Source organism: Anomaloglossus baeobatrachus, chromosome 4, assembly GCF_048569485.1.
Source record: "Anomaloglossus baeobatrachus isolate aAnoBae1 chromosome 4, aAnoBae1.hap1, whole genome shotgun sequence".
NCBI classification, from domain to species: Eukaryota; Metazoa; Chordata; class Amphibia; order Anura; family Aromobatidae; genus Anomaloglossus; species Anomaloglossus baeobatrachus.
The window spans coordinates 41,633,863-41,650,164 of NC_134356.1; the positions used below are offsets into that span (position 1 = coordinate 41,633,863).

At 39.3% G+C, this 16,302-nt stretch overlaps 1 protein-coding gene across 3 annotated transcripts in view; it reads right to left on the reverse strand.

Moving 5' to 3' along the window:
* Nucleotides 1-16,302, reverse strand: part of ABTB3 (ankyrin repeat and BTB domain containing 3) — a 290,533-nt gene that overhangs the window by 50,050 nt on the left and 224,181 nt on the right. For all 3 annotated transcript variants that reach the window (XR_012752998.1, XM_075344271.1, XM_075344270.1), the window contains 4 exons: nucleotides 10,011-10,163; nucleotides 4,376-4,541; nucleotides 1,537-1,626; nucleotides 1,326-1,427 (listed from right to left, as the gene is read on the reverse strand). Coding sequence is in view for 2 of the 3 variants with exons in the window: in XM_075344271.1 (XP_075200386.1) it covers nucleotides 1,326-1,427; nucleotides 1,537-1,626; nucleotides 4,376-4,541; nucleotides 10,011-10,163 (511 nt within the window). In the remaining variant the exon portion in view is untranslated. The remainder of the gene's footprint in view (nucleotides 1-1,325; nucleotides 1,428-1,536; nucleotides 1,627-4,375; nucleotides 4,542-10,010; nucleotides 10,164-16,302) is intronic.

Sequence of the window (16,302 nt, forward strand, 5' to 3'; positions counted from 1 at the left end):
TGAAATGATTAATGTTTGATTTCTAATTTTAAGAATATAAATAGGCAAATTGTGCTGTGCATTTGTATTCATCCCCCTGTAGACTGATCCCCCTAAATAAAATCCTGAATGACCAATTTCTTCCAGAAGTCACCTAATCAGCAGTTTGAGTCCACCTGTATGTGATTTATTCCCAGTATAACTACAGCTGTTCTATGAAGGCCTCAGAGGTTTGTTCCCTAACATTAGGAATCAAACAGCATCAAGAAAACCGAGGAACACACCAGACAGGTCAGGGATGAAGAGAACAGTAAAATACGGTTAGGTTATAAAAAAGATAGCCCAAGGACTGCACATTTCACAGAGCACTGATCAATCCATCATCCGAAAATGGAAGGAGTATGGCACAACTACAAACCTACCAAGTCAGGTTTCTTTGAAAACATTAAGGATCAAACAGCATCATGAAAACCAAGGAACACACCAGACAGGTCAGGGAAACAGAGCAGAGTAAACCAGGGTTAGGTTATAAAAAGATAGGCAAAGCTCTGAACATTTCATGAAGCACTGATCAATCCATCATCCAAAAATCGAAGCAGTACGGCACAACTCCAAAAATACCAAGACCGGTTTCTTTGAGAACATTAAGGATCAAACAGCATCATGAAAACCAAGGAACACACCAGACAGGTCATGGATAAAAAGAAGAGTAAAGCAGGGTTAGGTTATAAAAAGATAGGCAAAGATCTGAACATCTCACGGAGCACTGATCAATCTATCATTTAAAAATGGAAGGCGCACAGCACAACTACACACCTACCAAGACATGGCCGTCCACCTAAACTGACATCCCAAGAAAGAAGAGGACTAATTAGAAAAGCAGCCAAGAGGCCCATGGTCACTCTGAAGGAGCTGCAGAGATCTACAGCTGAGGGGGGAGAATCTGTCCACAGGACAACTATTAATTGTATACTCCACAAGTTTGTCCTTTATGGAAGAACGGCAAGAAGAAAGCCATTTCTGAAAGCAAGACATAAGTAGTCCCATTTGCAGTTTGCTTAAAACCATGTAGGGGACACAGCTGGCATGTGGGAGAAGGGGCTCTAGTAAGATGAGAGCAAAGTAGAAATTTATGGACGTAATGCAAAATGCTATAAGTGGTGGAAAACGGAACATCATCCTGAAAACACCATCCCCACCGTCAAACATGGTGGTGTCAGCATCTTGCTGTGGGGAGGCTTTTCTTCAGCAGGGGCAGGGAAGCTGGTCAGACGTGATGGGAATATGGATAGAGATGAATCTATCTATCTATCCATCTATCTATCAGTAGTAATCCGGTATGATACCTGCACTACAGGAATGTGGCCCTGGAGGACGGCGAATGTCAGTGCGGTCCAGTGACGCGTCTCAGGATGGACGGATGGAAATTTGTGAGCCGTGGTCGGGACCTGCAATAAAAAAGATGAGACTCGTATAGGGGTCACATATTGTTTAAACTTGGCGCAATTGTGAAAATATTTGAAAATGGATCACGACATTTACATGGGATTTACTTACCTCAACGTTGAGCTCGGCGCCCGCGTCCAGGAGCATCTGCACCATGGCTTCATCTCCCCTGACGCAGGCGTACATTAGAGGGGTCATCCCCTGGAAAGCGGAAGAAACGACACCCATTAATATAACGCTAACATTATCAGATAAATCATGCACCCCAGATCCTAGCGCCCGAGGGGCTCATAACAGAAGACCCCTGTATTATAGCATACATTATTAGGGGGTTTTTCACTTAAATGCATGTATTTTTGGCTAAGAAACATTTTAGTAATTGGGTCTCACTATACATTTTGCACCGATTGCACTCTATAGTCTCTGCACTGATTTTTTTTTTTTTTTTACATGAGCTAACTGAGAATCTGTCAGTGAGCTCATTCTTACAGTCTAATAGAAGCATTTGTCACTCTTTTCTAAGCTAATTTATGACCACATCAAAGTTGAATGTGTAGGGAAACAAAAAGAGCCTGAAAAAAGCCAAATGGGGCAAAATTTTTACTTAAATGCATGGATTTTTGGCTAAAAAGCATTTTAGTAATTGGGTCTCATTATAAATGCTGCACCGTTTGCCTTCTACATTCTCTATGCTTCACTGATTTTTTTTCTGGCTGCAGAATGAGTTAACTAAGAATCTGTCAGTGAGCTCGTTCTTACAGTCCCCTTGAGGCAAAGTGTCACTCTTTTCTGAGCTGATTTATCACCACATCAAAGTTGAATATGCAGGGAAACAAAGAGCCTGTAAAAGCCAAATAGTGCAATTTTTTAAATGAAATACAATTAAAAAGAAAAAGATATTTAAAGCTAAATATATGCATTAAGCTACATTAAATATGTACGTTAATGTATTTTTTAGCAAAAAAATATTTTAGTAATTGGGTCTCATTACAAATTTTGCACCGTTTTTACGCTATAGCGCACTGATTTTTAAGATGAGTTAACTGAGAATCTATCAGTGAGCTCATTCTTACAGTCCAATAGAAGCATTTGTTACTCTTTTCTGAGCTCCTCTGATCTGATTTATGACCACTGACCACATCAAAGTTGAATGTGCAGGGAAACAAAGAGCATGTAAAAGCCAAATGGTGGAATTTCTTTTAATAAAATCCAATTAATGTATTTTTTGGCAAAAACATATCTTAGCAATTGGGTTGCATTATAAATTTTGCACCGTTTGCATTCTATAGCCTCTTTGCTTCACTGATTTTTGAGATGAGTTAACTGAGACTCTACCAGTGAGCTCGTTCTTACAGTTCGATGGAAACATTTGTCACTCTTTTCTGAGCTCCTCTGAGCTAATTTTTGACCATTGACCACATCAAAGTTGAATGTGCAGGGAAACAAAGAGCCTGTAAAAGCCAAATGGTGCGACATTTTTACTTAAATGCATAGATTTTTGGCTAAAACTCATTTTAGTAAGCGGCTTTCATTATACATTTTCCACCATTTGCACTCTATAGCCTCTATGCTGCACTGGTGTTTGAGATGAGTTAACTGAGAACTGTCAGTGAGCTCATTCGTATAGTCCAATGGAAGCATTCTTTTCTGAGCTGATTTATGACCACATCAAAGTTGTATGTGCAGGGAAACAAAGCCTGTAAAAGCCAAATGGTGCCAAATTTGTAATGAAATCCAATTGAAACAATGATTTTTAACGCCATATATACGTGCATTTAGGAACATTAAAAATGTACTTAAATGCATGTATTTTTCGCTACAACTCATTTTAGTAATTGGGTCTCATTATATGTTTTGCACCGTTTTCCTTCTATAGCCTCTATACTTCACTACTTATTGCGGGTTGCAGAATGAGTTAACTGAGAATCTGTCAGTGAGCTCATTCTTACAGTTCGATGGAAGCATGTGTCACTCTTTTCTGAGCTGATTTATGACCACATCAAAGTTGAATGTGCAAGGAAATAAAGCCTATAAAAGCCATATAGTGCGAAATTTGTAATAAAATAAAATTTAAAAATTATTTTAATGCCAAATAAATGCATTTAAGTACATAAAAAAAGATTTAAATAAATGCAATTGGGTCTCATTATAAATTTTGCACCGTTTGCACCCTATAGCTTCTGTTCTGCTCTGGTTTTTGAGATGAGTTAACTGAGAATCTGTCAGTGAGCTCACTCCTACAGTCCAATGGAAACATTTGTCACTCTTTTCTGAGCTGATTTATGACCACATCAAAGTTGAGTGTGCGGAAAGAAAGAGCCTGTAAAAGCCATATGGTGCTAAATTTTTAATGAAATACAATTTAAAAATGATTTTTAACCCCAAATACATGCATTTAAGAAAATTAAAAATGTACTTAAATGTTTAGACTTTTGGCTAAAAATCATTTAAGTAATTGGGTTTCATTATAAATTTTGCACTGTTTGCACTCAATAACCTCTATGCTGCACTTTTTTTTAGATGAGTTAACTGAGAATCTGTCAGTGAGCTCCTTCTTACAGTCTAATGGAAGCATTTGTCACTCTTTTCTGAGCTCCTCTGGCCTGATTTATGACCACCAACCACATCAAAGTTGACAGTAAAGGAAGAAAAGAGCCTATAAAAGCCAAATGGTGCAAAATTTTTAATGAAATCCAATTGAAAAAATGATTTTAACCCCAAATACCTGCATGTAGGTACATTAAAAATAGACTTAAATGCATGTATTTTTTTTCTCCATTTGCTTTCCATAGCCTCTATGCTTTACTGATTATTGCTGGCTGCAAAATGAGTTAACTGAGAATCTGTCAGTGAGCTCATTCTTACAGCATTTAACTAAATTTAAAGAGAAAAAAAAGCCTGTTTAGGACATGTCCTACCACTTGCATCCAGGAGGTGGCGCCCTACTCACTTGTTCGCTCATGCTGTTGATCCCTTCCGGGCCCAGTAGAGTCACTGCTTGCTTCACCAGGTCGGTCCTGCCACAGTTCAGCATCCTAAACCCAAGGTCCTGCTTAAACTTCGCCTCTGTGGCTACCGCGTCCAGTTTGCGAGATGCGCAAAAACAGTCGTCAGCCCTGGAGGGAACAGAGACAGATATACTGGTTATAATGGTTATGTTCCTGCTCAAGGTTACAGGGAAAGCAGTGGCCCCCTCAAGCTCTGATACTTGGGGGTCCGTAGGCCCCTTTACCACATAAGAGAGCAGCGATGTTATGCTATAGATACTGTAGAAGCCACAAAAGGAAATATAACCGTCATATAATTCCAGGAGGAGTAACTGAGGAACGGTACTATGTAATGATCTAAGAAAAGATGTCCAAGAATTGTAAGTACATGGTTGTTAATTTATGCATAGATTTCCAAGAGGAATAACAGAGGACCAGCTCAGTTCTAATAAAAGATGTTCCAGAATTGTTATTATATGAGGAATGGTTATCCCTCCTTGTCAATTCATTCATATATTTCCAAAAAGATAACAAGAGAAGAAGTTCTAAATAACATGAGGAATGGTTATACCCCGATGGCATTTTATTCATACATTACCAGGAGGAATAACAGAGGAACAATGCTTCAGTATTGGTATTATATGGGTACTTATATATATTTCCAGGAAAAATAACAGAGGAATCGCAAAATCAAGGGTAATGGAAAAACCCAGTTTTTTCATTCATTTCCAGGAGGAATAATAGAGTTTTCCTCTTAGATTAATGACAATGAGCAGGTCAAATATTTCCAAGAGGAATACCAAGAAATGTCATCATGTAACATTCGGGTATTCATTTATTTATATATTTCCAGGATGAATAACAGAGGAATGGCACAAAGATACTGTGGAATTTTTATTACATTGAGATTGGTAATCTCCACATATTAAAAGGAGGATAAAAGAGGGATGGCAAAGTCCAAACTTTGAATTCTGTTTACATGGGAAGTGGTAAGTTGGTAACTTAAATATTTCCAGGATGAACAACAGAGCAACAACACTTTGTAACATTGTAAGAAAAGTTCCAATTTTTTTTTATTACATATGGAGTTCTAACACCCAGTAGTTAATTTATTCATATATTTCCAGGAGGAATAAAACAGGGATAACACAAAATAACATTTTAAGAAAATATGCTTTAGTGTTATATGGCTAATGGTAATTTATTCATAGATTTCCAAGAGGAATAAAAGAGGGATATTACAATATAACAATTTTAGAAAAGATATTCAAGTATTATATGGCTAATGTTAATTTATTCATAGATTTCTGGGATGAACAACAGAGGAATGTAAAGCAAATTTTTGAAGAAAAGATGCTTTAGAATTCTTTTAACATTACATTTCCAGGAGGAGTAATAGAGGAATGACACAATGCAAAAGTTCCAAATTGTGAAATTCCTCTAAGAGGAATGATAATGCCCAGATAGCACTAATTCAAATATTTCCAGGAGGAATAACAGAGGAGTGGCACAAAGCCATTTTTTAAGAAAAGATGCTGCAGAATTATTATCAGTTTGGAAATGGCAATCTTCATGAATTTCCAGAAAGAAAATAAAGGAAGGGTGCAAAGTTCTAAAAAATATATATGTTTTAGAATTGTTATTACATGGGGAGTAATAATGCCCAGTGGGTAATTTATTAAAATATTTCCAGGAGGAATAACAGAGGAACAATACATTGTAATGCTCTAACAAAGGAAGCTCCAGCATTAATATTATTATTACATTGGAAATGGTAATGCTGAGTTGTAAATTTATTCACATATTTCCAGGAGGAATAACAGAGGAACAATACCTTGTAATGTTCTAAGAAAAGAAGCTCCTGCATTATTATTATTATTACATCGGACACAGTAACGCAGCGTTGTTAATTTATTCATATATTTCCAGGAGGGATAACAGAGGAACAATGCCTTTTAATGTAACAAAAGACATTCTATTATTATTATTATTATTATTATTATTATTATTATTATTATTATTACATAGGAAATGGAAATGCAGATTTGTTAATTTATTCACATACTTCCAGGAGGTGTAACAAAGGAACAATACCTTGTAATGTTCTAACAAAAGAAGCTCCAGCATTATTATTATTATTATTATTATTATTATTATTATTATTATTATTATATTGGACATGGTAATGAAAATGTGTTAATTTATTCATATATTTCCAGGAGGAATAACAGAGGAATGACACAATTTAATAACACAAAGAAGCTCCTGCAGTACTACATGGGTAAAGATAATGCCTTTGTGTACATTGATTCATATATTTCCAGGAGGAATAACGGAGGATTGACACAATGAAACCATTTATGAAAGTATGCTCTACAATTGGAAACACAAGGGTAATGGTAACACACAGTTTTTAATTAACGCATGGATTTCCAGGAGGAGTAGCAGAGGAATGACAAAATGCAAAGTTCTAAGAAAAGCTGAAACTATATTATATTTATACTCTTTTTTTCTCTGTTTGATTAATGATGTGACCCTGCGCTCAGCGTATCTAAAGCCATCTTCCGTCTACTGGATTTTACCCTCTGGGAGCCCCAGCTTATAGAGGAGTGGGGTGACAGGCTCATTTTTATCTCGGCACATACGGCACATATACATAATTCCCCGCCCTGGGCCGGCTGCAGCTGAATGTGCCATGTAGATCATTCATTATATACCAACGGCTTCTACATGATTCAGCTCCAAGGATTTCTTTGCTTATTAAAGTCAAGTCCAAGGCACTGCTGCAAAGCTCACCCCTCAGAGGTGGCGGTAGGCACTTTTGAAGACACCCCCTAGTGGATATCCTCCCATATAATGAGGGGTGGCCATAGACTATTAATGTGGGAAATCTTTTTGCTCAACTATAATAACATATGTATTTTCTTGTATCAGAGCTGCAAATTATGTCAAAGGATGTACGGTAAAGCCCAAAAGCTACAGTAAGGAAATACCACTGTTATATATTGGTGTGAATTGCGATTTGTATAGGCCTAGGGCCATCTGTAGCTGAATGTGACATGTAAATCATTCATTATGTACCAACGGCTTCTATGTGACTCAACTCAGACTAAAGATTTCTTTGCTTATTAAAGTCAGTTCAAGTCACTGCTGAAAAGCTCACTCCTCAGGGGTGGTGGTGGTCACTTTTGAAGACACCCCCTAGTGGATACTCTACCATATAATGAGGGGTGGCCATAGACTATTGATGTGTCAAATCTTTTTGTTTTGCTCAACTATAAAAACATATGTATTTTCTTGTATCAGAGCCGCAAATCATGTCAAAGGATGTACAGTAAAGCCCAAAAGCTACAGTAAGGAAATACCACTGTTATATATTGGTGTGAAGTGCAGACTCTTGGATTTGCGATTTGTATAGGCCTTGAGCCATCTGTGGCTGAATATGCCTTCTGAATGTGGCTTCTACATGATTCAAATCAGACAAAGGATTTCTTTACTTATTAAAGTCAAGTCCAAAGCACTACTGCAAAGCTCACCCTTCAGAGGTAGCGGTGGGCACTTTTGAAGTCACCCCCCTTAGTAAATATCCTCCCATATAATGAGGGGTGGTCATAGACTATTGATGTGACAAATCTTTTTGATATACTATGTAACATATGTAGTTTCTTGTATCAGAGCCGCAAATAAAGTCAAAGGATGTACAGTAAAGCCCAAAAGCTACAGTAAGGAAATACCACTGTTATATATTGGTGTGAAGTGCAGACTCTTGAATTTGCGATTTGTATAGGCCTTGAGCCGTTTGTGGCTGACTGTGCCTTCTGAATGTGGCTTCTACATGATTCAGCTCAGACAAAGAATTTCTATACTTATTAAAGTCAAGTCCAAGGCACTGCTGCAAAGCTCACCCTTCAGAGGTAGCGGTGGGTCCTTTTGAAGTCACCCCCCTTAGTGAATACCCTCCCATATGAGGGGTGTCCAAAGACTATTGATTTTAGCAAATCTTTTTGCTCAACTATATAATATATATTTTCTTGTATCAGAGCCACAAATCATGTGAAAGTATGTACAGTAAAGCCCAAAAGCTACAGTAAGGAAATACCACTGTTATATATTGGTGTGAAGTGCAAGCTCTTGGATTTGCAATTTGTATAGGCCTTGAGCCGTCTGTGGCTGAATATGCCTTCTGAATGTGGCTTCTACATGATTCAGCTCAGACAAAAGATTTCTTTACTTATTAAAGTCACGTCCAAGGCACTGCTGCAAAGCTCACCACTCAGAGGTGGCGGTGGGCACTTTTGAAGTCACCCCGCTTAGTGGATACCCTCCCATATAATGAGGGGTGTCCATAGATTAATGATGTGGCACATCTTTTTGCTCAACTATATAATATATATATATATTCTATTGTATCAGATCCGTAAATCATGTCAAAGGATGCACGGTAAAGCCCAAAAGGTACAGTAAGGAAATACCACTGTTATATATTGGTGTGAAGTGCAAACTCTTGGATTTGTGATTTGTATAGGCCCTGGACCATCTGTAGATGCATATGCCTTCTGAATGTGGCTTCTACATGATTTAGCTCAGACAAAGGATTTCTTTACTTATTAAAGTCAAGTCCAAAGCACTGCTGCAAAGCTCACCCTTCAGAGGTAGCGGTGGGCACTTTTGAAGTCATCCCCCTTAGTGAATGCCATCCCATATAATGAGGCGTGGCCATAGACTATTGATGTGGGAAATCGTTTTGCTCAACTATATATGTATTTTCTTGTATCAGAGCTGCAAATCATGTCAAAGGATGTACAGTAAAGCCCAAAAGCTACAGTAAGGAAATACCACTGTTATATATTGGTGTGAATTGCGATTTGTATAGGCCCAGGGCCATCATTAGCTAAATGTGCCATGTAGATCATTCATTATGTGCCAATGGCTTCTACGTGACTCAACTCAGACAAAGGATTTCTTTGCTTATTAAAGTCAGTTCAAGGCACTGCTGAAAAGCTCACCCCTCAGAGGTGGCAGTGGGCACTTTTGAAGACACCCCCTAGTGGATACTCTACCATATAATGAGGAGTGGCCGTAGACTATTGATGTGGCATATCTTTTTGCTCAACTATATAATATATATATATTTTCTTTTAACAGATCCGTGAATCATGTCAAAGGATGTACGGTAAAGCCCAAAAGCTACAGTAAGGAAATACCACTGTTATACATTGGTGGGAATTGCAAACTCTTGGATTTGCGATTTTTATAGGCCCTGGGCCATCTGTAGATGAATGTGCCTTCTGAATGTGGCTTCTACATGATTCAGCTCAGACAAAGGATTTCTTTACTTATTAAAGTCAAGTCCAAGGCACTGCTGCAAAGCTCACCCTTCAGAGGTGGCGGTGGGCACCTTTGAAGTCACCCCCCTTAGTGGATACCCTCCCATATAATGAGGGGTCCCCATAGACTATTGATCAACTATATAACATATGTATTTTCTTGTATCAGAGCCGCAAATTATGTCAAAGGATGTTCGGTAAAGCCCAAAAGCTACAGTAAGGAGATACCACTGTTATATATTGGATTTGCGATTTGTATAGGTGTACTTACTTTAACTGCCGTGGTTCACAATCCACCCCTGGAAGAAGAAGACGGGCGGCTTGTCGCACATCATCACTATCTACGGAGAAGCTGCGGCGGTATCCGGCATGAGCTACAGCAACGCGGATCCATTCCATTAGAGGTGGCAGCATCAGGAACGGCCTGTTAGGAGGAGAAAAAAAAAAAGACGCCAGATCGGTCAGCGTTACATTCCTGATTTTATTCTCCCATCCACTAAATCCTTCTTCAGATGTGATAAGGTAATTGATCTCAGCTGGCGCCCCTCTTGTGGTTGGCAGCGTTCCCATACTGCAATGCATCCTGGGACATTTCCAGCTGACAAGATGCCTGATGACCTGTGCACAGTGTGCGCTGTATACTCAGTACTGTAACTCAATGCACATGTTCCCAATAGGCTTTGCTTTGTGGCTTGTACTATATGATATTACTACTTGCATTTTTGTTAATCCCCTCCTGAGATCGGCAGCCGCGTGTGATGACGTCAGGACTTAATTCAGTGCAGATACGGCTTTAGTAAGTATCACTTTCAAACAAATTGTTGTATACATGTATTGTCACCAGGTCAAAAATGGTCAGTTTTTCTCTTATTATATTTCCACTTTTTCCCTGAGTTGTCCAGTTTTGTCTTTTTTTAAATCTACCATACGGTTCCAGAGATATGGGCCTTTTTATTTAGTGATAGTGGCTTGCAAGATCCTCGGGGGCGTGTCTTTGGAATGCTCTGCCACACCCCTTTTGTAAAGACCATAAAGATTACCAGTAAACAAAAAGGCCCATATCTCTGGAACCTTACAGCGGATTTTAAAAAAACAAAATGCAGAATACTTAGGGGTAACATAGGATCGAACACTGGCCACTTTGGAACTGGTTTCAGCTCTTCTTTAAGTAACATTTCCCTGTGGTCTTAAGGCAACTTAAAGAGGTTTAACATTTTATATTTTAATTACCTTCTAGGTATTACAAAATTATGATTCTTTTATTTTTCAAAAATACTTCAATACCTTCTTTTTTCTATTTTTTTCCAAAATAATAAGCTGCAGTGCAGTTTTAATGCCTTTAGAAGCTGTTTTTAACTGCTGCTCGGAAATATCAATAGCTGTACACTAAATACAAAAAATCAAAATACGAGAAATTCCCTGTCTGAGCGTCTTTGTTCCTCAACCCTTCACCCACTCAAACAGGAGAGTTCCCGTACTCTAATTGTTTAATAGAAGCTGCTTTCAACTGCTGCTCAGATATATCAGTATCTGTACACTACATACTAACAATCTAAGTAAGGGGCTTTCCATGTCTGAGCCACTTTGTTCATCAACCTTCCACCCCCAAACTCAAACAGGAGAGTTCCCGTACTCTAATTGTTTAATAGAAGCTGCTTTCAACTGCTGCTCCGAAATATCAGTATCTGTAGACTACATACTAACAATCAAAGTACGGTACTTTCCCTGTCTGGGTCACTTTGTTCATCATCCTTCCACCCCCAAACTCAAACAGGAGAGTTCCCATACTCTAATTGTTTTACAGAAGCTGCTTTCAACTGCTGCTCATAAATATCAATATCTGTACACTACATAGTAACAATCAAAGTACAGGACTTTCCCTGTCTGAGCCACTTTATTCATCAACCTTCCACCCCCAAACTCAAACAGGAGAGTTCCCGTACTCTGATTGTTTAATCAGTGTACAGATTTTGTCGAGCAGCAGTCAAAAGTAGCTTCTAAAGGAGCACAAAGTGGGTGAATTAACACTAAAAAAGGGTGTTTGAAAGAGAATGAAGCCAATTAAAGTAATGAAGTATATTACACAAAAATAAATAAAACACTACCTGTAAAAAAATGAAATTATACACAAAAGTGTAGTTACTTTTAAGACAAACGTTCACAGCAATACCAAGCAGATTGGACAAATTCAGTATCACTTGTGTTTTATTCATTTAAATCCCTACTTCCCTTCTATTCTAGTCCAGTGGGCGGTCATAATAATTAAATAAAAACAAGATTACTGTCCATCACTGACTAGGATCGCTCATTGGACTGCTAAAACAAATATAAGGGTGCTGTTTAAATGTTGGAGGAGTGTGAAACCTGACTTAAAGAGGACCTGTTACCAGGTCAAAATGGGCAAATATTTGCCATTATTTTATTCCTGTGGCTCCCCAGAACGTTCTCATTTTTGTCTTTTTAAAATCAACCGTACGGTTCCAGAGATATGGGCCTTTTTATTTAATGTTAATCTTTAATGGTCTTTGCCAGTCTAAAGACACGCCCCCGAGGATCCTGTAAGCCACTATCTCTAACTGAAAAGGCCCATATATCTAGAATAGTATGGTGGATTTAAAAAAAAAAACAAAAACCTGGAAAACTCAGGGTAAAAGTGGAACTAAAATAAGAGAAAAATTGACCATTTTTGACCAGCTGACAAAATATGTATACAACAATGTGTTTGAAAGTGATACCTAGTAAACCCATATCTGACTGAATTAAATCATGACGCCATCACAGATGGGTGCCGATCTCAGGATGGGATTAACAAAAATGCAAGTTGATCTGTATTAATTATGTAATAATTATGCTGAGCAGCCTAAAGACACGCCCCCGAGGAATCACATAAGCCACGCCCCCATGTAAAGGTTATAAAAAGGCCCATATCTCTGGAACCGTATGGCGGATTTGAAAAAAAATAAAAGCGGCTTACTCAAGGGGAGCAGAAGGAATAAAATAGGAGAAAAAAAGGCCACATTTTATGTGGTGATAATTGCTGCTTTAAAGCGGTGTCTAAAAAATTAGCAATCACGTGATTGCCACAGATCATGAATCTATCGACAATCAGCTGTTAGTACCGGAAGTTTTGTTCAGTCTCTTGACAGCAAAAAAAAATTAGGAATACAAAGTATATTAAAAATATATATCATTTTTCCTTCTGCACTAATCTAGAGAATTTTCTTAAGATCTATGAGCTTTTCTAATGAAATAACCGCTAAATATTTATTACAACCTTGTCCTTCATTACTGGCGAGAAGTAGAGACACTGATTGAATTACTCCAGTCAATACTAAACAGCTCTATTGTGCTTAACCCGCCATCACTTTATTTTCCTGCCCAGAAAAACCAATGTTCTCGCCATCACTGATGTATATTTCAGATCACTTAACGACACCTTCAAGGCAACCTTGCTGAAATATTCAGGAGCCACATATATATTACACAGACGAGCGGATTATATAATGGGCGGCATGGCTGACCAGGAAGATCTCACCGGGACATATATGACCTTGTCAAGAGGGACAAAGGCACTGTGAGAAATGGATGGAGGGGCGTCTATATATTTAGTGAAAGTCCGATGAAGACGTAGAAGAAAAGGACTGCACAATCCAGACGCCAAGTGAAGTTTCTTTATTCCCAAAGGTGCAGCATAAAAAGCGAGACAGGAGCTGAGTGCAGGCTCCCAGTAAGGACGACGGCCGTTTCGCGTTGGTGTACGCTTCCACCAACGCGAAACGGTCGTCGTCCTTACTGGGAGCCTGCACTCAGCTCCCGTCCTGCTTTTTATGCTGCACCTTTGGGAATAAAGAAACTTCACTTGGCGTCTGGATTGTGCAATCCTTTTCTTCTACGTCTTCATCGGACTTTCTCTGGACTTCTGTCTGTTTGTTTGGACGAGCACTCCTGAGCTGTGAACACATGGAGCCTAAGTCTTTTCCTACTTACCTGTGAGACCATCCTGCAAGGTAAACCTGGTGGTGCAGGGCAATTCTCATATTTTCTGCTCTATATATTTAGTAATGGTTTTATGACGACCCTGATGCAGTGGGGAAAAAATTTAATCACCAGCCCCCAATTGTGCAAGTTCTCCCACTTAAAATGATGAGGTCGGCCTGTAATTGACATCATAAGTGACCACAACTATGAGAGACAAAAGTACAAAACAAATCCAGGAAATCACTGCGTCTGATTTGGCAAGATTTAATTTGCAAATTATGGTGGAAAATAAGTATTTGGTCACCTAAAAACATGCAAGATTTCTGGCTCTCACAGACCTGTAACTTCTTCTTTAAGAGGCTCCTCTGTCCTCCACTCAATACCTATAGTAATGGCTCCTATTTGAACTTGTTATCAGTATAAAAGACCTGTCCACAACCTCAGTCACACTCCAAACTCCACTATGGTGAAGACTAAAGAGCTCTTGAAGGACACCAGAAACAAAATTGTAGCCCTGCACCAGCTTGGGAAGCCTGAATCTGCTATAGGCAAGCAGCTTGGTGTGATGAAATCAACTGTGGGAGCAATAATAAGAAAAAGGAAGACATACAAGACCACTGATAATCTCCCTTGATCTGGGACTTTATGTAAGATCTCTCCCCATGGGGTCAAAATGATCACAAGAATGGTGAGCAAAAATCCCAGAACCACACGGGGGGACCTAGTGAATGACCTGGATAGAGCTGGGACCATCAAAACAAAGGCTACCATAAGTAACACACTACGCCGCCAAGACCCAGATACTGCAGTGCCAGACGTTTCCCCCTGCTTAAACCAGTACATGTCCCGACCTATCTGAAGTTTGCTAGAGAGCAACTGGATTATGCAGAAAAGTATTGGGAGAATGTCATATGGTCTGATGAAACGAAAGTAGAACTGCTTGGTAGAAAAACAACTCGTAGTGTTTGGAGTAGACAGAATGCTGGGTTGCATCCAAAGAACACCATACCTACTGTGAAGCATGGGGGTGACATCATGCTTTGGGGCTGTTTCTCTGCAAAGGAATCAGGATGACTGATCTGTGTACATGAAATAATGAATGGGGCCATGTATCGTGAGATCTTGAGTGCAAACCTCCTTCCATCAGCCAGGGCATTGAAGATGAAACGTGGCTGGGTCTTTCAACATGATAACGATCCCAAGCACACCACCAGGGCAACGAAGGAGTGGCTTCGTAAGAAGCATATGAAGATCCTAGAGTGGCCTAGCCAGTCTCCAGATCTCAACCCCATAGAAAACCTTTGGAGGGAGTTGAAAGTTCATGTTGCCCAGCGACAGGCCCAAAACATCACTGCTCTAGAGGAGATCTGCATGGAGGAATGGGCCAACATACCACCAACAGTGTGTGCCAACCTTGTGCAGACTTACAGAACACGTTTAACCTCTGTCATTGCCAACAAAGGATATATAACAAAATATTGAGATGAACTTTTGTTATTGACCAAAAACATATTTTCCACCATAATTTGCACAAAAAAAATTCCCAAATCAGAAGCAGTGATTTTCTGGATTTGTTTTCTCGTTTTGTCTCTCATAGTTGTGATCACCCATGATGTCAATTACAGGCAAATCTCATCTTTATAAGGGGGAGAATGTGCACAATTGGGGGCTGACTAATGACGTTTTTTTTCCCCCACTGTATTTGTCATTACTGCCTGGGTGAGTCTTCCTTAAATCCTCTGCACACCCTCATTCATTCTTTGCAACAATCTGAGAGAGCCACGGTGCACCCATAACAGAGAGCCACGGTGCATCCATTGTAGAGAGAACCATAGTGTATCCATTACAGAGAGAGCTACAGTACACCCATTACAGAGCTGAGGTGAGGTCACTGAGTTCATTGAGGTCATCTGAGGTCAGGTTACCTGCAGGCACAGGCCGAGGACCATGTAAACCTCCAGCTGTGACCGCAAGTAATCTGAGTGATGTCACTTCTCATCGCTTGAAATGTACCAAAGCTGAAATGGTCGTGGGACCTCATGAGGATTACGTCGGACCTGGGTCTTTTGGGGGTTAATAAATTGGTGAAAGAGGTTGTTTTATGTCTTTTATTTCAAATATAGGATTTTTTCTGTGTTTTTCTTTATTTCTTTCACTTAAAGATTAGTAATGGGGGGTTTATTAGACACCTCCCATTACTAATCTAGAGCTTAGTGGCAGCTGTGAGATGTTATTAACCCTTTATTTCCCAATTGCCACTGCACCAGGGCAATCGTAAGAGATGGGTTAAGTACAAGAATTGTCAAATCTAATGGATGTGACTATTTTGGGTGGCTGCAGGCTGCTATTTTTAGGCTGCAGGGGTTCCAATAAGCATGGGTCTCCCCAGCCTGAGAATACCAGCCCCCCAGCTGTCGGACTTTATCTTGGCTGGGTATCAAAATTGGGGGGGACCGCACACTGTTTTTTAAAATTATTTAAATAATAATAATATTAATAATAAAAAAGCTGCATACAGTTCCTTCTATTTTGATACACAGCCAACAAAAGCACACAGCTGGGGGCTGCAGCCTGTAGCTATGGGC